Source organism: Syngnathoides biaculeatus, chromosome 6 (genome assembly GCF_019802595.1).
Source record: "Syngnathoides biaculeatus isolate LvHL_M chromosome 6, ASM1980259v1, whole genome shotgun sequence".
Taxonomy (NCBI): Eukaryota; Metazoa; Chordata; class Actinopteri; order Syngnathiformes; family Syngnathidae; genus Syngnathoides; species Syngnathoides biaculeatus.
Window position 1 is genome coordinate 10,756,082 of NC_084645.1, and position 27,379 is coordinate 10,783,460.

The 27,379-nt window shown below is 40.8% G+C and overlaps 1 protein-coding gene across 4 annotated transcripts in view; it reads right to left on the bottom strand.

Annotated features, from left to right (window-relative positions):
- Positions 1-27,063, bottom strand: part of mbtps1 (membrane-bound transcription factor peptidase, site 1) — a 45,160-nt gene extending 18,097 nt beyond the window's left edge. Inside the window, exons 1-15 of one of the 4 annotated variants that reach the window (XM_061821610.1) lie at positions 26,778-27,056; positions 19,431-19,983; positions 18,936-19,199; positions 17,407-17,622; positions 17,190-17,300; positions 16,947-17,056; positions 16,585-16,701; positions 11,473-11,540; positions 11,200-11,302; positions 9,335-9,486; positions 8,217-8,378; positions 2,880-3,024; positions 2,553-2,741; positions 2,242-2,414; positions 2,004-2,119 (exon numbers count right to left, since the gene is read on the bottom strand). In XM_061821610.1, coding sequence (XP_061677594.1) covers positions 2,004-2,119; positions 2,242-2,414; positions 2,553-2,741; positions 2,880-3,024; positions 8,217-8,378; positions 9,335-9,486; positions 11,200-11,302; positions 11,473-11,540; positions 16,585-16,701; positions 16,947-17,056; positions 17,190-17,300; positions 17,407-17,622; positions 18,936-19,199; positions 19,431-19,647 — 2,143 coding nt within the window. In that variant the 5' untranslated portion in view covers positions 19,648-19,983; positions 26,778-27,056. Of the gene's footprint in view, positions 1-2,003; positions 2,120-2,241; positions 2,415-2,552; positions 2,742-2,879; positions 3,025-8,216; positions 8,379-9,334; positions 9,487-11,199; positions 11,303-11,472; positions 11,541-16,584; positions 16,702-16,946; positions 17,057-17,189; positions 17,301-17,406; positions 17,623-18,935; positions 19,200-19,430; positions 19,984-26,777 lie in introns of all 4 variants that reach the window. The other 3 variants (XM_061821611.1, XM_061821613.1, XM_061821614.1) reach the window with 3 other exon arrangements.
- Between the last annotated feature and the right edge of the window lie 316 nt (positions 27,064-27,379).

The following is a 27,379-nucleotide window of genomic DNA, read 5'->3' on the forward strand; positions in this document are numbered from 1 at the left end:
AAACTGGTTAACAAGTGACCTGAATATTGCACAGTTGTGTTCTTTTGAGTGTTTACAGTACATAATTTGTCTCATGAGTTGGGTTCAGCAAAAGGTTGAATAAAATCTCTTTTGTTCATTTTTTATCTATTTTTCCTGCTCACCTATTCTATATAATGAAAAGCAAATGACTGACGTTCAAATTTTAATGTTAATTTCGCTAATTTGCTTTTCTTTTCTATTGATATTTTTTTTCCCAAGCTAATCCCCCCCAACGACCACCCCAAGCATTATCATGTATCAACTTCTACCATTTTTTTAAACCTTTTACAAGAATTTAATATTATAGTCACATTCAAACATGTTAAATGGGAGTCAGCATACACCTGGCATCATTAAAGTAACACCCAAAAACTTTCATCTTTTCGAGTAAGTCCTCGAAGAACGTCCATGGCACCAGAGGTCTCAATGTTCAACCCTATCAGTCAGAAGAGGGTTACAAAAGAATTTCCAAGGCACTAAATGCACAGTACAACATGTGGAAAAATTCTGACAATGCGAAGAAAACTCATCAGTAATGCTTCAAAGAGGCCGACAGCAAGAAACTTGCAAATTATGGCTATTTAGTATCCCATATTCTTCGTACATCTGGATTACAGGGTAGGGTGGCAAAATGAAAGAAAGGCTAATTTTATAAAGAAAAGCATCCAAGTCTGGCTACATTTTGGAAAAAAAAAGCAAGCATATGTATTTATATTAAACATTTTGTACATAATGTAAACATGATTTGCAAATTATTGCATTATGTTTTTATTTGCTTAATGTCCCTACGTGGCGGTAGGCTCAGCTGGAAAGCGTTGCCCTCACAGTTCCGAGGTACCGGGTTCAATCCTGGACCCGCCTGTGTGGACTTTGCATGTTCTCCCCGTGCCTGTGGGGGTTTTCTCAGGGGACTCCAGTTTCCTCCCACATCCCCAAAACATGCAACATTAATTGGAGACTCTAAATTGCCACTAAGTGTGATTGTGAGTGTGGCTGTTTGTTTCTATATGCACTGCGATTATCTGGCAACCAGTTCCAGGTGTACCCCGCCTCCTGCCCATTGACAGCTGGGATAGGGTCCAGCACTCCCGTGACCCTTGTGAGGATAAGCGACTAAGAAAATGGATGGATGGATGTCCCAACATCATTGGAATTGGAAAAAGTACAGTCCCAGAAATTTAAACATATCCAGGAGTCGCTTCTAATTTCTTTTAAAGAACAATTATCAGCAAGAAAATTGTAAACAGAGGGGAAGCAAGCAGAGTGAGCAGAAAAGTGTCTGCACTGTCTAGGAGTGTCTAAAAGAAAGAGAAGAAAAAAAAAATCTACCAAGTCCATATGGAAATATTCTCGTTTTATGAAACTGAGGTTGTTTTTTTAAGTTAGAAAGGTATTGCCATTATTCCACAACTTATTTTGCCCCAAACAACACTACTCATCAGCAAAAGAACATCCTAACCTAAAGTGATGCAAAGTGGTGGCAGCATCATTGTTTAAGGCTCTTTTTAGGGCTGTTAGTCAAGATGGAGGCCATACTAAAAAATCTTAAATACCAGTTAATAACAAAACCTTTCTGCTGAAAAGATGAATATGAAGAAAAACTAGATCTTTCCACATCATGACTTAAAGCACACATGCAAACCAACAAACAAATGGCTTCACCAGTTGAAGATTAAGCTTTTACAATTGGTCGGCCAAAGTCCAGACCTGAATACAATTGCACTTCTATGGTGTGATCTGAAGAGGGCTGTGCACAGCAGATTTCCTTGCAATCTGACAGATTTAGAGTGGAGAAATATTGTACATTTTTTGTATTTCCCCCCTTTAAAGATTTCAGTTTGTTTTTTTTGTTTTGTAAAGTTTGTTGATAAGGAAGGTGTTAAATGTTTTGAAATGATTGTCGCTTTTTCTCACAAAAATATGGCATTTAAACAGACATGTGTAAACTCCAATGTAGGCATGGTGTTAATCTGTATTCCTACCATATTGGCTGGCATCAAAACAGGTGATAGGAGCACCCAACACTTCTACAAAGTACCCCATGCTTCTCAGATGCTGATACATGTCTCTGAAGTTAGTGTGAATGTGGTCACCATTCCTAGAAACACAATTGAAAGAAAACTCAAACAATTGTACTGGAGTGTATGAGAATTATTTGATTAACTGAAAATTAGATTCCATAGTTTGACAGATAGCAGAAATCAGTCAACACACACCTACCAGTCAAGTGGGTCATTTTTCATGCGGAGGTTATCACGTGGAAAGTAGCCAGGTGGATAACGCAGGTTGTGGTATTGGTCCCACAAGACCCTTTTATTCCGTGGAGGAGTTGGGACAATCTTCACCTTAATGGGCAGTTTCACTGTGGAGGTCAGTTCCCCGTCCACTTCCGACTGATACAAGTGATAGGAAGTTATTAGTTTAACTATACATAAGTAGTAATTGTTAAAACTGTCTCTTTACAAACAACCGCAGTGATAAGAAGTGTGATGTTAATGACAAAAAGAGCAAGCTTGGCTTTCCTAACTCACATCATTCTCTGCAGGTGAGGCTACAGTCACCATTACATGACCTTGGGCAATCCCTTCCCAGGATGCAGCTTTCTTGGCAACGGATATGGAGACAGCCAGGTATCCAGCCCATGGCCACAACACTGGTGAGTATGAGATGGCCACATCAATATGGTCACCATTCTGAGGAAGGTAAGGCTGCCAAATAGGCTGAATAAAATAGAGACAAATTTAGAGACATCATGACGCAAAACCAGGTCACGTACAGTACGTATGTAGTTTTGTGTCACTCGATGACAAGATGAATAGAACACATTATATGAAAATTTGATTTAAAGTTGTGTTCACCTTGTCCACAATTCTGCCAGTGACACCCATGCCGTTAAGAATAGTGACATTAACAATGGTGGGCATTCCTCCATAGTAGATGGGCTGAGAGCAGTAAGGCCACATGTATGGACACTCAGTCAGGTCAATGTAGCTGGGAGAAAGACTGGCAGTAGAAAGGAGACATTATTTTTGAGGGATTGTATCTTTTGTAAGTAATATTTCTGGAAAAAATACTAAAGTCCAGACACACCTTTTCCACCCTACCTATTCTTTCGTTTCCCATATCAGTTGCCAGCTTCTTTTTTTTTTTATTCTGTTATTTTTATTGTACTGTTTGATTTACTTTAACTATGTTTGTACAGTGAAAGCACTTGTAAATAAAAAAATTATACTAAGTTCTGGGTTTCAATAAAAGATGGTTTTCCCATGACATCACACACTGTCATCTTCGATGTGGATGCATTGTATTTAGTATTTGACTAGATAATCGTCCCAGTCTCCGCCACCAACATTGCAGAAAAAGACTGGTCACCTGATCGAAAACTATCAGGAAGATATGTATTGAACATGACATTTATTCCGATCAAACTGAGTAATTTGTAATGCTTAATTCACAGTATAGTGTACCTGTAGATCAGGGTTACCAACTTTTTGAAAGTGAGAACTACTTCTTGGGGATTGATTAGAGCAAAGGGCTATCAGTTTGATACACACTTCTGAAAATATTTTGGAGTAAATCAACTCCTAATAGTTCCAGTTTATGAATGCTCAGGTTTGGCTCATGCGCACAATCCTGAACTTTGACTTTTTAGAAAATATCATTCCAGAATTACACCTATGCAAGTGTGTTATAATAGAGAATTGCAACAAAATAAGTTAGAAACAGCTCACTGGTAAGTGGTGATATATTTTTTTTTTTTAAGAATAGCAACACAAAATAATTATCATGATCTTCCCATCTGGTCCTTCAGGGCAAGGTTTGTGACCCTTGGAGAGCCAAACAATAAAACTTTAAACTTGAAATAGTAATGTACAATAGATTATTTTTAATTATTCAAGTGAAATTCTGGTAAATGTGTGTGTTACTATTACTATTTTAATAACACTGTAAAAGGCTTAAAATACATGACATCATACCTAACTACATCAGCTACAAAGCGTAAAGGGACCATAAGACACCTTGCTGAGCCCCAGTGAAAATTATGACGGGTTGCTTATACATTTGAACAGATTTTCTTCAAAAGGATAACAACAGTCCCTAAGATATTTAACACTCGATAGTGGGAACACAAGCTCCTTTTTGCATTATACTGTACATACATACCCCCTTCTGAAATTCTCATATTTTTGCATAATTTCCCCATTTTGTTCAAGATCATCAAACAAATGGAAATATCAATCCAACATGATCCAAATGATCTTAAATGGTGATTCGATTTATTAATGAAAAAAATAGAAACTAAAGTTACCTGATGCTGCGTGAAAAAAAATAGCCTCCAAAATGGCAGCTCGAAGTTCGATCATAATTTGTAGCTACAGATAGTGAAACATTTTCCTTGACGATTTTCTGTTAAAAAGAAGAATTCATGGTTTTATCAACCAGAGCAAGTTGTCTAGGTCCTGAAGGAGCAAAGCAGCACAAGACCATCACACGACCACCACGTTTGACAGTTGATATGATGTTCTTTTTCTGAAATGGTGTGCTACATTTACACCAGATGTAACAAAACACCTTCCAAAAAGATCAACATTCATCATGTCAGTCCATTTCATACCCTGCTGAAAGTCTTGGGAATGATTCAGATGTATTTTCCCCCACAAAATGTCAGATGAGCCTTTCTGTTCTTTTTGGTCAGAAGTGGTTTCTGCCTGAGAACTCCTCAACGCATGTTATTTTTGCCCAGTCTCTTCTTTATTGTGTCAGAAACACTAACCCCAACTGAGACAAAGGAGGTCTGCAGTTTATTTGTAGTTATCCCGTGTTGCTTTGTGGTTTCCTGAATGAGTCATTTGCTGTTCTCGTCAGGTAATCTTTTTTAGACCGGCCGCTCCTGGCAAGGTTCACCACTATTCCATGTTTTCTTCATGTGAGGATAATAGCTTTCTCCATGGTTCGTCAAAATCTTAAAGTTTTAGAAATGGCTTTTGCAACCCGTTCCAGACTTACTCGTCAATAACTTTATTTCTCGACTGTTCTGGAATTTCTTTGGATCGAGTCTTTTTGTTGTGGTTTTTTAGTTCTGACTTGATTTTGTACGAACAGATTCTGTTTAAGTGATTTCTTGATGAACAGCTTTGGAGATAGAGATGATCAAGCTTTGGTGTGAGCAGTCGAAATAATTGATAATAATTAATAATAAATTGTGATTCGTCACAATTAAGTCATTATTTAATGAGGGAGTAGTTACTTTTTCCACATAGGATGGGGTAACAATTGTTTTTTTTTCTTTAATAAATGAAATAATTGAAAAAAAATGCATTTTAAATTCACTTGGATTATAAATGTCTGTTTACATTTGTTTGATGATGTAACCCATTAAAGTGGAGAAATTATGCTGAAATGTTGGAATTTGAGAAGGGGGGCAAGAGAAGGGGGGGCAGCACTATACATACAGTGGAGAAAATAAGTATTTGAACACCCTGCCATATTGCAAGTTCTAACACTTAGAAATCATGGAGGGGTCTGAAATTTACATCGTCGGTCCATGTCCACTGTGAGAGAGATAATCTAACTAATTCCACTAACCGTGTTTGGAGGAAGAACACTAGCCCTACTGTGAAGCATGGGGGTGGTAGCATGATGCTTTAAGGGTGTTTTCCTGCACATGGGACAGGACGACTGCAAAGTATTAAGGAGACGATGACCGCAGCCATGTATTGTGCGATTTTGGAGAACAACCTCTTTCCCTCAGTCAGAGCATTGACGATGGCTCGTGGCTGGGTCTTTCAGCATGACAATGACCCGAAGCACACAGGCAGGAAAAACAAGAAGTGGCTCCGTAAGAAGTATATCAAGGTTGTGGCGTAGCCTAAACAGTCTCTTGACCTAAACCCAATAGCAAATCTTTGGAGGGAGCTGAAACTGTGTTTCGAAGCGACCGGCCAGAAACATGTCTGGTCCAGAAAAGATCTGTGTGGAGGAGTGGGCCAAAATCCCTCCTGCAGTGTGTGCAAACCTTGTGAACAACTACAGAAAACATTTGACCTCTGTAAATGCAAACAAAGGCTTCTTCTTCTTTTTCTTGTTAGGGGACGCCACAGCGTGTCATCTTTTTCCGTTTAAGCCTATCTCGTGTATCCTCCTCTCGAACACCCACTGTCCTCATGTCCTCCCTCACAATATCCATCAACTACATCTTTGGTCTTCCTTTCACACTTTTGCCTGGCAGCTCCATGCTCAGACCCTTCTACCAATATACTCACTCTCTCGCCTCTGAACATGTCCAAACCATCGAAGTCTGCACTCTCTCATCCTGTCTCCAAAACATCCAAGTTTGGCTGTCCCTCTAATGAGCTTATTTCTAATCCTATCCAACCGGTTCACACCAAGCAAGAACCTCAGTATCTTCATTTCGGCTACCTCAAGTTCTGCTTCCTGTTGTTTCTTCAGGGCCACCGTCTCTAATCTGTACATCATAGCTGGCCTCACCACCGTTTTATAAATTTTGCCCTTCATCGTGGCGTATACTCTTCTGTCACATAGAACACCAGACACCTTCCGCTGAGTGTTCCACCCTGCTTAGACCCATTTCTTCACTTCCTTACCACACTCTCCATTGCTCTGTATGGTTGACCCCAAGTATTTGAAGTCGTCCACCTTCGCTATCTCTTTTCCCTGGAGCTTCACTCTTTCTCGCCCGCCCCTCTCAGTGACGCACATATATTCTGTTTTACTACGGCTAATCTTCATTCCTCTCCTTTCCAGTTCGTACCTCCATCTTTCTAATTGTTCCTGCGCCTGCTTCCTGCTTTCACTGCAGATCACAATATCATCTGCGAACATCATGGTCCAAGGGGAATCCAGTCAAACCTCGTCTGTTACCCTATCCATTACTACCACAAACAGGAAGGGGCTCAGCACGGAACCCTGATGCAGTTGCCACCTCTACCTTGAATTCTTCCGACACACCAATGGCACATCTCACCGCTGTTTTGCCACCCTCATACATGTCCTGTACTATTCAAACATATTCCGCCGTCACACCAGACCTGTGCATGCAGTACCTCTCTTGGTACTCTGTCATAGGCTATAGGTCTACAAACATACAATGTAGTTACTTCTGACCTTCTCTGTACTTTTCCACGAGCATCCTCAAGACAAATAGTCCATCTGTGATACTCTTTCTAGGCTTGAAACCATACTGTTGCACGCAGATACTTACGTCTGTCCTGAGTCTAGCCTCCACTACTCTTTCCCATAACTTCATTGTGTGGCTCATCATCTTTATTCCTCTGTAGTTTTCACAGTTTTGAACATCGCCTTTGTTCTTAAAAATGGGGACTTGCACACTTTTCCTCCATTCTTCTGGCATCTTCTCTCCCGCTAATATTCTATTGACTAAGTTGGTCAAAAACTCCACAGCAACCTCACCAAATTGCTTCCAAACCTCCACTGGTATGTCATCGAGACTAACTGTCTTTCCATTTTTCATTCCGTTTAGTGCATTTCTAACTTCTCCCTTACTAATCAAAGCCACTTGCTGGTCATTCATGCTTGCCTCTTCTACTCTACCTTCTCTCCCATTCTCTTCATTCATTAACTACTAGTACTCTTTCCATCCACTTAGTACACTACTGGCACCAGTTAACATATTTCCATCGCCATCTTTTATCACTTTTACTTACTGCACATCCTTCCCATCTCTATCCCTCTGTCTGGCCAACCTGTAGAGCTCCTTTTCTCCTTCTTTCATATCCAACCTGGAGTACATGTATGTCTATATGCCTCTTGTTTAGGCTTTGCCACCTATACCTTTGCCCTACGACGGATCTCAATGTATTCTTGACGACTCTCCTCAATTGCAAACAAAGGCTACCAAATATTAACTTTGGTTTTCTCAGGTGTTCAAATACTTATTTGCATCTGTATCACACAAAAAAAAATCCTTTAAAAAAATCATACATTGTGCTTTCTGGATTTTTCTTTTTAGAGTATGTCTCTCACAGTGGACATGCACCTATGATGAAAATTTCCGACCCCTCCATGATTTCTAAGTGAGAGAACTTGGAATATAGCAGAGTGTTCAAATACTTATTTTCTTCACTGTATGTGGGCCAAACAAACAGCACAGCACATTTTTATTTCAGGTTTTTGTTCAGGCCTTTAAGTTGATCACCTAATGGAACAGGTCTTACCTGGCCTGAGGTCTGTAGCTGTTGAGAATCTGGTAAGCTCTAATCAGGTCCAGCTTCCCATGTCCCTGCTCGAACATGTTGACTCCTGGCAGCCTGCGGGCTGAGGCGATCAGAGCCTGCTTCATGGAGGCTGGGTTCACTAATTCTCGATTCAGGACAGTACTTGAGGAAAGAAGACAGGTTAGTGTAAGAAAAAAAAATGAGGAAAAAGAAATGGACTTCCATATTGAATTGTGTAGTTATCTCTAGCTTTAGTTTGTTGTCACACTGAAATACTTGCTTACTGGAACTCATTTTGCATTCATTTAATTTTTTTACTGGTTTACAGAACAAACCCATCCATAAGTTGCAATTGGTCCAAAACCTTTGCTTGATCCTCTCACAAAATTCAAATTAAACCAGAGCCACACCAACTTCACTGGCTTCCCATTGAACACCGCATTTGATTGAAAGTCTTGGTAGTGAAATTCAAAGCAATTCATAACCTTGCCCCTTAGTATCTCGCCAACCTCCACCACAACAACAGACTAACACATTCTTTCAGGTCATCCTCATTTATTCCACTTCTGCAACCAACGTCCTAATTACCATAGTGTCGAGACCTATTAGCCTACCATTTTTGGAACACTCTCCCCAAATTAGAACTTTGGACTCCTTCTCAATATTCATCTAATTTCTCAAAGCACACATCGTTAAAACAGGTATATTCATTTTAATTAATTTGGTTATAATTACTTTTTGTGTACAGTATTTATTTGTATTATTTTGATTTTTGTGTGAAATATTATGTTGCTGTATGTTATTTTACATTTTTAGTGACATGAAAGATGCCCAAAATAAAGTTTACGATTATCATTACATAGAACTATGTATAATAAAAAACATCTTTGAAACATCTTGAAACTGTACACAGTGGTGGAAGACAGTTATTAAACAGTATACATGCATCAGTGAGACAATTTTCCTCCATACAGAATTTTATTTATTACAAACAGATTCAACACAAAAACAACAATTTCCATGATAATCCCCATAAAAAGTCTCAATGAACACAGATCAAAACAAGCACTAAAGAGAGCAAGACACTTGAATGACAGAGGTCAGTTAATGATCATCACCTGGCCAGAAGTGTAACAGCTCCAGCCACCACAGGAGAGGCAACACTGGTGCCAGAAAGAGACCGACATCCTTCTTTCATTCCCGACCCACGAACCCCAGAACCATAGGTGACGATATCGGGCTTCACCCTGCCGTAGCCCCCAGGCAGTTCCTGCACAGGGATGTGAGTCAGATACAAGAGACAAGATTAACAATTGTCCCTCTGAATTCAATGAACCCCCCCCAGTATGGGAAATGACAGATCAGACATCTTTCCCACCAAATATATTGCAATACAGGGTCTGAGAGTGTCTGAATATGAAGGAAAAAAATTAAAACAAGGCAAATTTTTGGGAATTGGGAAATAATTAGATGGGACTTGAATCAAAAATCGTCTTTCTAATGCAGTCTAGTTGGACAGTAAGTGAGTGCAGTCTTTTAACAGTGACCTCCTTGTTTAATAAAACATCAGTTACACAGTAAAGTAAGAGTCAGGAGAGTGACATCTTAATAATATCTCAGGTAAGAGATGTGTTTTGGCCAGTGACTGATTTAAGTTATATCAGGGATATTATTGTGTTGTACACATACAGAAAAAGTTTAGATCCTTTACATAAAAAAATAATATAATGGAAATGTTAATTTATTACCGTAATTGCATTCAAAGACTTAAGATGTCATTGATTATAGATTCAGGGCTGGCAATTTCCATAATTTCTAGTATTTATTTTATTTATTTTTTTACACAATTTGGGCTTCTGTCTCATAAAACCCACAATATCAGGAATTTAAAAAAAATTGAATTATGTGAAAAAAAAAAAAAAAAATCACCCCAAATTTTGCAGGCCATAAACATTTTAAAATGAGTATGACATACTTGAACTCAGAACATCTGCAGAGGTTTCCCCTGGTACCAAATTGCTTCAGTTTTGGTTCCATTGTCTCAGTTGGTTTCAAAATGAGAAACACTGCAGATTTAACAATTTGCCAGAAGACCATTAGTGATACGCTACATAGGATGGATAAGCCACAAAGATTCTAAGGAGAGTTGCTGTAAGAGTGCTGTGTCCAAGCATGTTAATGGAAAATCTAGTGGAACAAGAAAATGTGGCACGAGAGGATGCAGCAACAGAAGGTATTATGGTGACCCCAAAACAAAGAAGAATTGAAAGCAAGAAAAGGAAATCTGGGCTTCCATAACTCCCAGGGAATGCCACTGGTTGATTGCCTCAATGCACCGCCGCATTGAGGCAGTGATTAAAGCAAAGGGATTCCCAACCAAATATTTAAAATTAGCATATCGTTCTGAAAGTAACATTTTGTTTGATTTAAGGTGATCCTAATTTCTTCTGTTTTTCCATTTTAAAAACAAAGAAGTACTGTAAATGGTGATTACTTCACATTATTATAATGTACAAATTCCTGATTTCATGGATTTTATTAACTGGAAGCCCAAATTGTCTAAAAATAAACAAATACTTGAAATGGTTTAAATCTTGAAACCTGAATTTCTCATGTATGAAAGTTAAACTTTTTGAATGGAATGATGGAAATAAACCTTTCGATGATATTAAAAATTTTTTGGAAAAGGTCTGTATCTGTATGTGCCCTGCGATTGGCTGGCAACCAGGTCAGGGTGTACCCTGCCTCCTGCCCGATGACAGCTGGGATAGGCTCCAGCACTCTTGCGACCCTCGTGGGGATTACCGGCTAAGAAAATGGACAGATGGGTGGATGGGTCTGTATCGCTGGGGTCTATATGAATAATCAGGAAGTCACAAAATCGTTGACAAAGCATTTTCACTTTGATTTGGAATTTATGTAAACATCTATCATAAGACCATTAAATTGTCATGACAGTGACATGGCTTCTGCAATGACTCACCCAGGTAGTCATGCCTCTAGATGAAAACCTTGCAATGTTGTCTTCAAAGTCTATTCCACCGACTCCAATTACATCCATCTGGTCTGCTGGGTTGTTTAGAGTTCTAAAAAAGAGATGCAGAGAGATAATTAGTACTGCTATAACCCTGTTTCCAGTATTGTGGGTCATGTCCCATTCTATTTACGCCTGAAATTAGACCTAGTGAGGTACTGATTACAATAGAATGATTTTTTTTCTCCGTTAAAACAGTTGTATGCTTAGAGATTATCATACCCATACAGAGGTCCATCATTTCCGATTGCAGAGACCATAATGACTCTGTTGGCAGTAAGCTCCCACACCTGTCAAACAGAAGAACAGGGGAAAATTGAAGTCAAAAGCTTACCATCATACTTTTTAGGGTTATAAAATAAATTTGACCAGCAGTGATTTCAAAAGGGAACAAACACCTGTTTAAAAAAAAATCATGTTTAAATTTGACAAATCCTTTGATAAATATTCACTATAGCCTGTACAATACAAACGCTTGCTATATATTCTCTATATCGAAACCAACTCCTCAGAAAAGCATAAAACCTCCTCGGTCCATATAATGGAACTGTTATTGTTTGTCGTTATTGCCACACTCCCTCTCCAACAGGTCAAGTGCTGGCTGTGTGTATTCTGGCTCAAGGGCACAGGCTTGAATATTGTACATCATGCTATTTTTGTTTTGTTTGTTTGTAAATATTTTTCACAAAAATAACCCACAAAATGCCATATATTGTATGTTGTCTGTTCGGTGAAACGTATCCACTAGCAATGGGGGTTCAGAACACGAAGCATTGCAGGCGTGGCAAACGCTGATTGGCTGTCAGTTTCCCAGCCGGGCTCATTGGAATGTCTGAGCGAGAGAGGAATTTCGATAATACTTTTCCAATTTAGAGATGTTTCTTGGTGAAATATGTGGATAACTCTCAGATTAAAAGAAACAAGGAACCATCATGTTTCGCTTCTTCCATTTTCTAATGATTGCTCAAACAGTGGACCTTTTTTCACCAAGCTACTTGGTAATTTCTCCGTAGCCCTTTCCATCTGTGTGGAGTTGTACAATTTTGTCTCTGGTGTCTTTGGACAGCTCTTTGGTCTCGGCCATATTACAAGTTTGAGTCTGATTGTATGGGGTGGACAGGTGTCTTTATGCAGCTAATGACCTCACACAGGTGCATCTGATTCAGGATAATACATGGAGTGACGGTGGACTTTTAAAGGTGGACGAACAAGTGTTCAAAATACCTATTTGCAGCTGTATCACACAAATCGTTAAAAAAAAAAAAAAAATCATACATTGTGATTTCTGGATTTTTCTTTTTATATTATCTCTGTCGCAGTGGACATGCACCTATACTTTTCCAATTCAGAGATGTTTCTTGATGAAATATGTGGATAACTCTGGGATTAAAAGAAACAATGAACCCTCATCTACTAACTTTTAATGTGCTCCCATTCCTATTAGTTTGGACAAAGTGTTGCTGTAATGCCAACAGAACTAGGGAGAGCCAGGTGTCGGTTTTTGACAATTATGATGGATTTGTGAACTCTATAGTAATAATTATTATTAGAATTATAGCTATAGAAACATACCCATAACCAACCAGAGAAAAGATTTAACCCTCCTCTTTCATCACGGAAAAACTTACAACTGGTTTTACCATTCCTTAGTAAAGAGCAGTTGAACAGGTAAGTTTCTTTGAAATACCTGTTTCCAACAAAAAAAAAACTGAGAAAAACCTTTGTGAAATGCTGCAGTTCAAGTTCAGCTTTCACTTTGCTTAACTGTTTTTGCTTTTACGATACCTCACATACCTGTACAAATTTTTCATACTAAAAAACAACACAAAAATGTATATTTTGATTGGAAAACTATTTCCAAGCATCATGTGCATTTTCAAATTGATGATACATTAACTTTAGACATACAACGGCTGAAAAAAGTATTTAACAAGTCACCATTTTTCTCAAATAAATTTCCAAAGGTGCTATTGATGTGAAAATTTCACCAGATGTTTAGAAGAACCCGAGTAACCCATACATACAAGGAAAGTAGAACAAAAGCTCGGAAATTGTGTTGTCTGCAATAATGTCAAATGACACAGCAAAAGGTATTGAAGATTCCAAATGGTCTTTATTTAATACTTGCCTTCTCCCACAAACCTAAACAAGTGGTATGCCAATGATCCCAAGTGCCTGCTATGCGAAAATCCTGCAACACTGAAGCACATCCTGGTTTGTTGCAAGACCAGCTTTACTCAAGACCGTTACACCTGGCGGCACAACCAAGTGCTGAAGTGTCTCGCTGCTGTTCTGGAGAACCAGCGGATTAGGGTGAACGCCCTCCCACCCTTGTCAGCCAACTGGCAACCAAAGCTGTTTGTTCAGGAGGGGGAGGGACAAACCGGCCACACCAACAAGCCACCAGACAACGGACAGGTGGGCAGTGCACAAGACTGGAAGCTGCCGGCAGACCTGGACAAGAAGCTCTGCTTTTCATCTGAGATTGAAACTGCCACCCTACAACCAGATCTAGTGCTTTGGTCTGCCTCTTTGAAGTTTTTCTACATTATCGAGCTGACAGTGCCCTGGGAGGGGGCAGTCAAGGAGGCGTATGAGTGGAAGCAGCTGAGGTATGCAGGACTTGTGGCTGAAGTGCAACAGCAAAGCTGGAGAGCAGAGGTACAACCAGTAGAAGCTGGCTGCAGAGGGTTTATAACCTCCTCAACATCCAGGCTCCTCAGATAGTTGGGCGTTCCAGGGAAGGCCCATCGGCAGGCAGTCAGAAATTTCTCCAAGGTGGTGGAAAAGGCCAGCCAGTGGGTGTGGATAAAGAGGAAAGACTCCAATTGGGCCTTCAGAAGAATTAATGGCACCTTGGGGGTAAACCCGGGGGGCTGGGATTCACTGCTGAACCCTCTCGAGAGTGTCTTGGGCCTATCAGCGAAACACTTGATGACGGAAGGAAGCCCACTTGATAACCTGTAAGGTGCCATCACTTATTTGAACATCCCACAGAGCCTCATCGGAGCCGAAATATGCATGAATAGAGGGACATTAACATTTAGTCCTACATAATACATCTTTTGGACAAAAGCTTTTGTTTGCGATGACTGCATCAAAATGCCTATGGTATGGAGAAAGTAGTTGCATGCATGTTTCTGGTGTCATTTTGAGTCATTCTTGGAAGATTCTGTGGCTTCTTTTAGGGACCATGAGTTATTTCCATAAATTTTCAGTTGGAATCAAGTCAGATGATTGGCTGGGCCAATCTAGCAGCTTTGCACATACTGCAGGAGGGCTTTTGGCCCACTCCTCCACACAGGTCTTTTATTGGATCAGACAAGTTTATGGGCTGTCACTGAGAAACACGGAGTTTCAGCTCCCTCAAAAGATTTTCTATTGGGTTTAAGTCTGGAGACTGGCTAGGCCAGAACCTTGATATGCTTCTTACAGAGCCACTCCTTAAAAAAAAAAAAAAAAAAAAAAAAAAATCATACATCGTGATTTCTGGATTTTTCTTTTTAGATTATCTCTGTCGCAGTGGACATGCACCTACGATGAAAATATCAGACTCCTCCATGATTTCTAAGTGGGAGAACTTGCAATATAGCAGGGCGTTCAAATACTTGTTTTCTTCCCTGTATGTCAGTCCAGTCACCACACATGCAAGTATAAAGAAGCCTTTACTCATACCTCCTACCTCTTTCCATCTGTCATCTTTTCACTCAACCCCTCCCACACGTGTGGCCCTCTTCTGCTCACTGATCGTCACTCACTGTTTGCTCCCACTGAACACACCTTGTGGCAACAGTATGGGGCATCTCGTTGATGGTGTTTGGATGGACCCAAATGGTAAGTGTTGGCTCCCTTGTGGTCATTTTTTTTTTTTTTTTAATGTAAAATTGATAAACGGGTTAGACCATGTGTCTTAAGGGGGCGATGACTCCTGCAGTTAAGGATCAGTGGTTTAGGAAGGGGTTTGTGCATTTCCAGCTGACCTATGCAAAAACTGTCGCAAGGCTGACAACACCGGCAGACCATGTCCACTAACTCAACAGGCAACACATGCGCCACCTAAACAATAATTTCAACATAGATTTTAAAACCCAAATTGAGTAAATGTTAAGGAGACGCTACATGACACCGGAATAGAATATTAGTGCCTACCAATTGTTTTGCTGTATCTAACAATGCAAGTGGGTACTTGGCCAAATGTCTCCAGCTTTGCCAATGGACATGCATCTTTGCAAAGATAACCTGATCAGGTATTACACAGTCTTGAATTATTTTGCATGACATCTTCCCAGCACTGCTCAGAGCGGCTGATGGACCCCTGCACAACATCAAACCTTGCAACTTTGTGGTGACATTTATTTTAAAATGCATTTCATAAAAAAGGTATCTCAATGTGCTCAAGAACTAGAGGCAAACGAAATGGAGACATCGTGTTGGTTTGGGCCCCTCTTGCTCTCATGTTAACTCAAACAGCTGCAAAAGTTGCTGAAAGAGGGATCACGCGTCCCACAGTAAGACGGTTCCAGCACCTCCTATGGTCTCAATCCCCCCTCCTGCTCCTTCAGCTTCTGCAAAGGAGAGTTGGAAAGCCCAGCCTGATAAAGCTCAATACTGAGTGTGACTGAAAAGGAGGAGCTTTCCAGATACATCACCTTAACTGTTGAGTACACGCTACACGCACTTGCGCACTTTCATCCAGGACCTCAGAAGAACAAAAAGATGATGACTTCTCCTGGGGGTTCCAAATCACTTCTTCAGTAGTTTAGGATTAATCGCCTTAATTATTGTGACCATAATGAGTACTGATGCTCCAACTTTGACAGTTGAGAGGATTGTGTACTTTCCAAGACATGACAACCATAACGAGATTCTTTGGTTACATTTGAAGAGTTCAGACACAAAAGCAAATCTATACATTTTTGTTGTTTCTGTATGAATAAAAGAATCTACAGAATCAACAAAAGTGGGTTCAATCCCAAAAACATGCAACATTAACTGGACACTAAATTGCCCCTAGATGTTATTGTGAGTGGTTAGGTTAGGGTTTAGGGTTAGGTTAGTCTCTATGTACCCTGCAATTGGCTAGTAACCAGTTTGGGGTGTACCCTGCCTCCTGCCCATTGACAGCTGAGATAGGCTCCAGCGCTCCTGCGATCCTTGTGAGGATAAGTGGATAAGAATATGGTTGGATGGGTGGATGGATATTCCAATGTGTGTTTAACATCTGTCATTAACAACAAAATAAGTGGGACTCTACCTGACTTCAACATTTACACAGATACATTACCCGTTTCTTCCAATTCTTTACAACAATAAGAGACTCCAAGAGTGTCTGACCTTGTCAACGAAAGGGTGATCCATGAAGTCGGGGCCCCCAATGCTGAGGTTAAGAACATCGATCTTTTTTAAGATGGCATAGTTGAAGGCATCCAAGAACCATGATGTGTAAGACACCTTAATGATAAAAAGATATAAAAAGGAGCACCCCAAAAATACATAAAAATTACAAAAATTAAAAATGAAATAAAATCACAATTATTAGATTTGAAAACAATTTGGATGTGGAAGAAGCTGACTGTATTTTCCACACTGTTAATAATCATTACAATAGGATGCACAGGTACATGTCAAAAAGAGGTGGCTGATTTTAACTTAGTTGCAGCGTATTATCGTATAATACAGTAATTTGAGCTCTATACCTGGTTGTTTGTGAACACTCTGAAGATGTGCAGCTCTGAATCAGGAGCAAAGCCCTGACACTCCCTCATACTGGCTATCACTCCAGCTACAAATGTGCCATGACCCAAACCTGAAAAGAGACAAGTTTTTTCCTCCACCTCATTACAGTATCGACTTCTAATGCATTGATGTAATTACATTGACAGATTTAAACATATTCACATATATTCATCATTAACAGTATCAGATTTTGTACTGCTCACCATCATCCAGTGTCTTCTCATTGGTCCAGTTGGTCCTTTCCTTCACATTTTTAAAATGTGGGTGTTTCTCGCTCAGACCTGTATCAAAAACTGCCACCTTCACACCAGAACCTGCAAATATACACACACACAAAGACAAAGATAATCTCAGAACCTTTAATTTGGATGCTTCATGTTTTAGTCACCCCTCTCCCACTTCAAAGCTGTTCAAGCTTACCCGTGTGCCCCATCTGCCAGAGTACATCTGCCTGCAGGATCTGGGCTACATGGCGGGGGATGGCTCGCAGGAGGCGTCGACTGGAGTGGCGCCCAGTTGAATGCCAAAAACCTGAGGCAAGTGACAGACTGGTCCTTCGGAAAGGCCGGGACGATTGCCATGACTGCCATTTTTGCATCCTGCGGGTGCTGTTAGAGGCTGCAGAGGTTTCTGCTGCTTGGGAGAGAAAAGGGAAAAATGGGTGAATACTTTAGTCCACAGATTAATACATAAAGCTCATTTTGCTTAAAGTCACAGAAGTTATAACCTTTAACCAAATGTTCAGACTGATCCTTACAGATAAGTTGTGGATTTATGGAAGGGTTCCGTTTTATTTTCTCTATCTGAGAGTGGTGAGAAGCTGAACTCGTCATAGTCACAAGTTCATCCAGCAAAAAGTAGCACAACTGAACAGGGATACATCATACCTGGTGTGTCTCATTTATTCCTCATAATAAAGGCCTTTTCAGTATCTTTTTTTCCTTCAGAAGTAATTTCCATCCATCCATTTTTCCAAGATACTTATCCTCACAAGGGCCGGGGGAGTGCTGGAGCCTATCCCGCCTAACTTCAGGTGATAGGCCAACAAAACACCCTGAACTGGCCGCCAGTCAGTCACAGGGCACATATTGACACAATCACGGAGCGGGAATCAATCCCACACTGCCCGCACAAAAGTCAGGTTTGTGTACCACTACATCATCAGTGACTTAAAAGTGATCCAATTTAAAAATATATATATATATATTACTTTCATGAGATTAAGTAAATAATAAATGTATTGATTCTAATTTTTCCAACTAGTTTTTAGTTACTTCACTAAAAAAAACATATACAACATTGAAGCAAAAATGGAAATAGTCTTATGGGGCAGCAGAGTGGCGGAACTTGTTAAGAGCATTGGGTTTCAGAGTTCTGAGGACTGGGGTTCAAATATTGGCCCCACCCAAAAAACGTGTTAATTGGAGACTCTAAATTGCCCCGAGGTATGACTGTGAGTGAGAGTATTGTCTGTCTCTTTGTGCCCTTCGATTGGCTGGCAACCAGTTCAGGGTGTTCCCCGCCTTTTGCCCGTTGACACCTGGAATAGGCTCCAGCACTCCCGCGACCCTTGTGAGTATAAGAAGCTCAGAGAGTGGATGGATGGATCGTCTTATGGGAATGGTCAGACCCCCCACACTTACGTCTTTTTCCAGTGCCAGGCACAGGGTGTAACCCTGGTGTTCAGGCAAGCCCCACCAACACTGACTCACCTTCTCCATCTATGAATGAGCGCAAACAGATGTTCTCTGTCCCCCACTCCTGTCCCCCAACACACAAATCTATTTCAATACAATATTCACCATTCAAAGGCAACACACCCAAACTAGGCATGGGTTTGGTCCTAATTTAACACCTTTCAGATTTCTACTATTCATAATATTTTTAACATCAATTTCCAAAAGCAGGGGATATTTTCCTACACAACAGTGGACTACAGAGAGACTTACAAGAAATGTATTTGAGCGAACGGAACACTTTGCGTTGTGGAGTGACCCTCTTTATGTAGGGATGGTCTTCTAAGGTCAGCAAACTGCTGGGTGAAGCATGTCGGATGTGAACCAGCTCAAAGTCACTGGGGAAGTCAGAAGCTGGGTTCTCCCTGGGAACAATGTGCCAGTCAAGCGCTCCATCCTTTGTGTTTCGTAGGGCACTGCTTATGTATAGGCTGCGTGCTTTGGCCGAGAAATACCCCGTGAATGCCACAATGTACTCTGGATAAAAAGTGTGGAGAGATAGTTTTAGGGTAGTTATATAGGAAAACATCCAAAGTGATGGTCATCAGGCTTAAATTCAAATTTCTGTGTATTAAGCACAACATGCTTGAAAACAAATGTCAACTCCCTAATGACTAATTGAATTATTTCCATTTAACCCTACCTTAAATATGATATGCTGTAAAATGCAAAATTAAATAAAAACATGCGAGTACAACAATTTCTTACCATGTTCCACCACCTTGGAGGAGAACTCTACTTTGACAGTGAGGTGAGAGCAGTTAGAGCTGAGAGACTCCAAGTTATGGCTTTGACCAAGCCCAGATTTTCTCTCTGGCAATGGGTCCATCCCCACCACAGGCAGGAAGCCTACAAGCAGGCCCATAAACATGGAGACCCGCAGCAGTAGCAGGTGCATTTTGCGTTGTGAAACTACACAAATCATTTGTTTTGTGTATCAGTTTCAGTTGTCAGAAGTTAAAACCTGTATCAAGACCAGGAGAACGGACCAGCATTTCACGTCCAAAGCTCCAAAAATGAGTTCATAATGAAAATGTTCTAAGGAGCTAGAATAATTTCTTTCTACGTTTTCTTTCCATGGTGGTCAGCAAAGGTAGAGTTCAGTGACACCGCCAGAGTAGGAACACAGCTGCCATGGTGAGATGGGAGGAGAAAAAAAAAATAAAAATCACACCGGAAAGTAGGAAAAATAGGAGGATGGTGGGAGAAGTGGCAAAGGAAAAGTTGGTATCAATCAACGCTGTCCTTTCTTCATTTAAATCTGGAAATAGATGAAAAATAATAATGTAACAGGATCATGACGTATGGAACATATTAATGTTCATAACCAGCACTGCCTCAAACTCACAACACACTGATATTAAAAGACATGTACAAGAAGTGATGTCCGGTGAGATTCATGGCTGGTGAGGCACTGACAGATTTACAAATTTAAAAGCCAAACTAAGTGTTGTATTTGCCATTAAATTAGTACCCAGGGGTTGCATCAGGAAGGGCATCTGGCGTAAAAACTGTGCCAAACAAATATGAGCGTTCATCTGAGATGTCACACGGTGGCGGCCCCTAACGGAACAAGCTGAAACAAACATCAAAAACGGATACATTCTCCCCCGATGTTCCTTTATCAATTTCATGCTATTTCGACTGGTATTCCAGTTTAGAGAATTCTTTAAGTTTAGATGTGTACAATCTTCCATGATTTCATTTTGGGGAGACGTTTTAGAAGGTATGGACTGCACCTACTTCATTTTTCTCACAAGAATGCGAACAAGTTTGTATAATATCCATGACTCAAATCAGAATGAGTGGTAAGAATTATTAGATATACAATTTCAAGCATGCAAATTTGGACAAAAACATGATTTTATTTTAAAAAAGATAAATTTATTAATTAGTTTTAGGCTTGTCTGTGTTTGTCTGATGGTAAGTTTCCCTTTGTAAGGCAGAGTAGTGACTTTTTTCTGCAGTTGGATGTGCTCAGAAAAACTAAATATTCAAAACACAAATATCAAATGAGAATGTGTATGAAAACTTTACTTACAGAGAAACAAAACAGCGCTAGTCAGGAATCTGCAGGCATCAAATGTGAATTAGCAAAACATTACTATTCTGTTTTACTGTGAAAGTTTGTTCCCTTACGAAGCGAAAGTGGCTTATCTATTTTTTAATTTTTAATATAGCTAATTCAACATTTTCAATTACTCGTGTTTTTTCGTTTGTGTGTGTGTGTGTGTGTGTGTGTGTGTGTGTGTGTGTGTGTCAGGGCTTTGTGTGATGATTACTGTACAGTGTAGTAAAATGGTAGCAACCAAAACAGCAACAACAACATACAAAAACATAATACTTGGGCAGCAAGAAAAGCAACATTCTGGGAAGCTACAAGATCACTTATTTCTGGTCAGTCGGAGGGACAGTCCTGTCATAAAATATAAATCAGTACACACCCAGGATGACAATGTCACACACTTAAGACACACCGAGAAAGAAGAAAAAAAATGGTCCCTGCAAGGGGATGCAAGTAGATCGCCCCAGTCTTTCTATAGCTCTTTAATAAATCTCTGGAATCCTGTTTCAAACACTCCGGCATCCCTACAGTGCCCACGAAACCTGTAAACTTGGATCTGACTCCAGCCTGTCGCCCTGACATCAGTGGTCATGAAGTCCTTTGAACAACTCGTGTTGGACCATCTCAAGAGTGTTACAGGTCCCCTGCTGGAGTCCAGTTTGCCCACCGAGCAAACAGGTCTGCGGACGATGTAGTCAACACACGACAGAACTTCATCAGCATAGAACACCTCAGTAGTGTGGGGACCTACACGAGCATCCTGTTCGTGGACTTCAGCTTTGTGTTCAAGACCATCATCCCCAAATCCCTCTCCTCCAAACTTTTCCAGCTCACCGTCTTGCCTGCCATCTGCCAGTGGATTTTACAGCTTCCTGACGGGCAGGTTGCAGTAAGTGAGGCTGGATGACACCACCTCATTTGGATGCACGACCGGCACTGAGGAGCCCCAAGGATGTGTCCTCTATCCATTGCTCTTCTCTCTCACACAAACAACTACACCTCAATGCACCCAGCTGTCGAACTCCTGAACTTTTCATCTGACACCATAGCCATCCTGCTCATCAAAGACTGTGACAAGTCTGCATATCGACAAGAACTGGGGCGCTTGGAGCTGTGGTGCAGCTGACACAACCTGGAGCTGAACACATTAAAGACTGTAGAGATGGTTGTGGACTTCAGGAAGCATCCTTCGCCACAGCTCTCCCTCACGCTGACCAACAGCCCTGTGTCAACTGTCAAGACTTTCAAGTTCCTAGGAATTAGTCTCTCTCACGACCTGAAGTGAAAGACCAATATCAACTCAATCCTCAAAAAGGCCAGCGGAGGATTTACGTCCTGTGGATTATGAGGAAGCACAGCCTGTCACAGGATCTGTTGAGGCAGTTTTATACGACAGTCATTTAATCAGTCCTGTGTTAATCCATAGTAGTCTGATTTGGTGCTGCAACAAAAAAAGGACAAACTCCGACTGCAACAACCAACAGTCCAGACTGCTGGAAAAAAAAATTGTTGCCCCCCCATAGCTACAATGGATATGAAAAGTATTCAGGCACCCTTAAATTTGTCAGGACGAAAATGCACCCGTTTCCTAAAATCATTTAAATTCAATTATGCAAACATAAATGTACATGTACATTAACATTTCATATTGGCTGTAGAAAACAGAATTGTTGAAATTTTTTTACATATTTATTACACTACCCGCCTTTCAACTTTATCAGGCGGACCACATCACAGAGCTAGCTCGGAAATCAAAAGGCAGTGGAATATGTTTATTTATCAAGGAGAAATGGTGCATGGGCATTACAAAGCTCACCACCAACTGCAGCCCCCTTTTGGAGTTGTTGTTCTTGAACTGCAAGCCGTATTACTCACTGCGTGAAAATCGCACAATTTGTCTCTTTAAACTGCTCCCTTTCCACAATTGTCATTGCACTGGTCTATAACGGTGAACCACAAATGGGTAAGGGCACTCTGTGTAATCTTAATATAATGTGGAGCCTTGCCACACTCTTAACTGTTCTAAATGGGGAAGACTCTGCATCTTGAACAATTGTGACTCTTATAAGGAATAGTTCCTATGAATTGAATGTCTATAGTTATTTATTCTTGTTAGTTTGTTTGTTCTTCTCAGTACTCAACATGAATATTGTACCAGGGCAGCACAGACTGCCGGAAACAAATTCATTGGATGTTGTTACAATACTTGGCCATTAAAGCTGATTCAGATTTTGGTGAGAGAGGTGAAGGACCCAAAGAACAATGTGGCTGAACTCCAGAGATGGGGATGGGATATAGGAGAAAGTTATAGAAAGTCAACCATCACTACAGCTCTCCACCAGTCGGGGCTTTATGGCAGAGTGGCCGACGGAAGCTTCTCTGTACAAGACACGATAACCCACAAGACGTTTGCTAAAAACACCAGAAATATCGCGAGAAAAGTGATTCTCTGGTTTTGACGAGGCCAAAGATGGAAGGGTTTTTTTTGCCTTAATTCTAAGCAGTTGGGTAAATTATACATTACATCGTACACTCACTCAATGTTCCCTCTATTTTTTTTAAGTGTCTGAGCAAACACACTAAGGCCATGAGCTCTCCTTTTGACCACTGTGAGTAACACTATACGTATGCACTGTGGTCAATCAGTGTAATCCATTTAATGTGCGACTGTCATGAAATGGATGATTTTTGGTATATTATTAATGAAAATCCCACAGCCAATATGGTCCCATGTGTTTTTTCACCGCAAAACATGATTTTGACATATACAGCTTTTTGTAACTCCCGCCGTGAAAATCCTCTCGAGGGATTTGTTTTAGAGAAGAAGGAGGAAGTGACTTAAAGGAGAGCGGCGCCCCCTATTGGACTTGTTTGTTTCCATTAGTTTTACCTCCGGGAAGGTAGCTCGTTGTTCCTTCTTGTTAGCCAAAATGCCGTCTCATTGCATTGCTGGACATTGCTTGAACACTTTGGAGAATGGAATTACCCTTCATAAGGTTGAAAGAGATCCTGTTCGTTGTAAAAAATGGATTGCACGGGTGCAGAGGACGAGAGCTTCGTGGGTTCCAAATAACAGGTAGGTGTGTATACAGCTACTAAAAAAAATAATAGTTTGGGGCGGACCACGTAATTGGTCTCTCATTACGTAACAAAAGATCAACGTATGAAATGTGTCTCTGTGCGCGTCGTCCAGCCAACAATGTCTCACTCAGCCTCGTCTCAATAGTGTTCATCGCGTACTACAGTGGCTGTGAACAACTCTCTAAAAGCAGCACGCCTCGGCTCCATTATATGCCACCACGGCGCCGAAAATCAGCCACACTGGCTGAGGCGCCTCGTTCGGACGTCACAGCTTCTGCGAAGTCTGCGCATTGGGCTTTGTGACGGGGGTGGCTCTGAAGAACCCAGCCAAGAATGCGTTACTCAGTCGCGTGCGCACATAAAGCGCCCCGGCTCGACTGTGTTGCTCAGTACTGCGGCGTCTGTGAACACCCACCTAAAGCAGGCCAGCTCGGCTCATTCATAAGCCACACCACCTCCAGTAATCTTTTGGACACAAGGTCGGAGCGAGCAGACTTCGATGGTTTGGACATGTCCAGAGGCGAGAGAGTGAGTATATTGGTAGAAGGGTGCTGAGTATGAAGCTGCCAGGCAAAAGAGCGAGAGGAAGACCAAAGAAAGGTTGTTGATGGATGTTGTGAAGGGAAGACATGAGGACAGTGGGTGTTAGAGAGGAAGATGCAAGAGATAGGCTTAGATGGAAAAAGATGACACGCTGTGGCGACCCCTAACGGAACAAGCTGAAAGGAAAAGAATAAGAAGAAGAAGTTGGCTTGTATTGTAATGTATTTTTTGTTGTTGACATTTTCAGTGTAAGTTTGCAAAAACAAAATTATTCTTTAAAATGTTCTGATGGGAATGTAATCTGAACCTTTTAATGAGCCATGGAATTTAAAGTGGGACTGTCATCCCGATAAACATTCTAAAATAGATATAGTAGTGAAAAATAGACCAATAACAGTATTCACTTCAATGTCTATACGAAAAAATAAATGTGAGCGGATCGTGCGTCATCCATGCGCAAAGTTGCGCAATTGAGTGTCCCTCGACATCCAAGTGGTTGCCATATTAGTCGCATCCTCTGTCCTTGACGTCATCGTCACTTCCGCCGTTGAAAACGCGCAGTGCCTGCTACTATGGAAGCCGAATAACAGAGATATTCAGATTTTTCCGATGCCCCTTCTGACACCGAAGCTCTTTTCGAAAAGGACACCACGCAACAGAGTGAAGTTACCGGGGCAATATTGCACTATTGTTTCGAGCCCTCAGGGCAATATTACACTATTGTTTCGAGCCATATTCAGATGATATGCCATCACGGCCAAACCGCATCCCCATCCGATCCACTTCCTTGCTTGCTTTGTAGCCTGACCTGCTTCCGCCATCTAGCTCTGGCATATGAGATCCAAAACAAGGGCTGTATTGACTATTCTGCATTCACAAAAATAATGCACAGCCTCAGATCACTTGGCCCTTTTACGTCAGTCTCCACCCATCCATCGAGCTCTGTCTGCCAGAATGACCATCTCGGTGATGTCTGTGTGTGCACTTTACAGCCCAAACATAATTTCACATTCAGATAACAAAATACTTGTCACCCACAACTGCTTTCAATATAACAAGGCTAGGGAAGCCATTATGGCGTTTCCATTCCCGTGCCGTTCTGGCATTCTGTCGTTCATTTTGATACAGCTGCTGTCCCACATCGTCTCGATCCAAAACCCTAAAATTGGCAGATTGCCTTTAACTCCTCCCACCCCAAGCCATTCCGTGTTGACACCTTTCAAACAGGTGTTGACACCTTTCACACAGAAAGCTATTGACAATACCAAATGGATATTCAGTTGTGTAGACAAAGACAATTTCAGTCTTAAACAATATTTTAGAAGTTTTTTATTAACTTATTTTAATAATTATTCCAGGCTCAGAGAATGGATTGCATTTGTACATTGCACCTTAGTTTCTTTCAATTGAAAATTACTTACCGATCAGTCTTTATTATGCAGGAAGTAAAACCTGCAGTTTAATGTCTACTTCAAGGAAATTGGGGGTGTATGTAATTGTAATACCAGGATAGCTACATCACAAATTGCTGCTTGGTGGAGGCTCTGTGCCTAGATAACAATATCCCAGGGCGATAAAAATATGCCAAGTTTCAAACCAGCCTGTGAAAGTTAGGGGTGAGGACCACTTGAGTCAACAACCAGGCCACAAAGATAGCATCAAACTTCAACCTAACCAGTAATTAGCAGCAGCAAGAGTGACCCCCACCCTGATCAGTGGATAAAGCTCAGCAGTAGCCTGAGTAGGCGACTGACAAGGCATGACATTTATTGGTACAGGACGTCAATAAATCAGTGTACAAGACATTGGTATAAAATAGATACAAACAGTTCATATTGCTGATGATGGTACAATAGTGGTTGGGATTGCAGGGAACATCAGCACGACTTTCAGTGATTTCATGTTTAAGTGAATACAGTTCGTTTTCTTCTGAGCAAAACAAAATTGTGTACAATGTGGTTTACAGATATTATATTTAAATCAAATAATAGAAGAGCCCTTATATAATTAAAATACGGGTGAAAACGAAGTATCTATTCAGTTGATAAGGAAAGTAGCAGAAAAAAGCTAATAAAAAGAAAATACAAAGCTTCATTGATATAAACACTGCAACAATCTGTAGATGAGGTGGACGCTTAAAATACAACTTGAACTAATCGATCGTCATTAAGACGGAATAACACTGTTAGAAAGTCACATAACCAAGGCAATATCTGAAGATGTCATAAACATTGTTATATTAATGCAGAAGTGTCTTAATGGGTATTTTGTGCCATCAGACTATCACGTGTAGCATATGCTAGCTTTCGTAGTAACGTTTTTCAGAAAACATTGTTTTTAAAGGAGACCACTACGATGTTACTCACCCACATAACTTCGAATCGTAGTTCCCGTCCGTCTTTAGTGTTTTATTATTTGCCTTCCTTATAGTGACGCACAGTTACCGTCTCGGTTCCGTGTTGAGCCTTCCCAGGACAAAAGCTAGCAGCAGCAACAGCAGCAAACACTGACGCCTCGTCATGATTGGATGCCAGGTCTAGCTGATTACACGCTAAGAATTTGGTCGCCCCGGTTCAAATATTTATGTGAGGACGGGATAAACAAACACTTTACACACATTTTTATTATTTACATCATCATCTTGATGTTATTTTGTTCAGGGTATGTTCGTTTGTTAATCAGGATCGTATCTATTTTAATCACATTGGCAACCCAAGTGACTGTCATTTAATATGTGGCCATTGATAGGCGCTATTTCACAGGATAAACAAGCCATCTATCCATTTTCCATCCATCCATTCCCAACAGTTTATCCTGGTTAGGGTCGCTGGGTGCTGGAGCCGATGCCATCTGATTCTGGGCGTCGGGGGATGGGGGGTAGGGGGAACCTTGAACTGGTCTCCAGCCAATCGCAGACGACAGACAACAAACAGCCATCCTCGCTCACATTCACCCTATGGGCAATTTA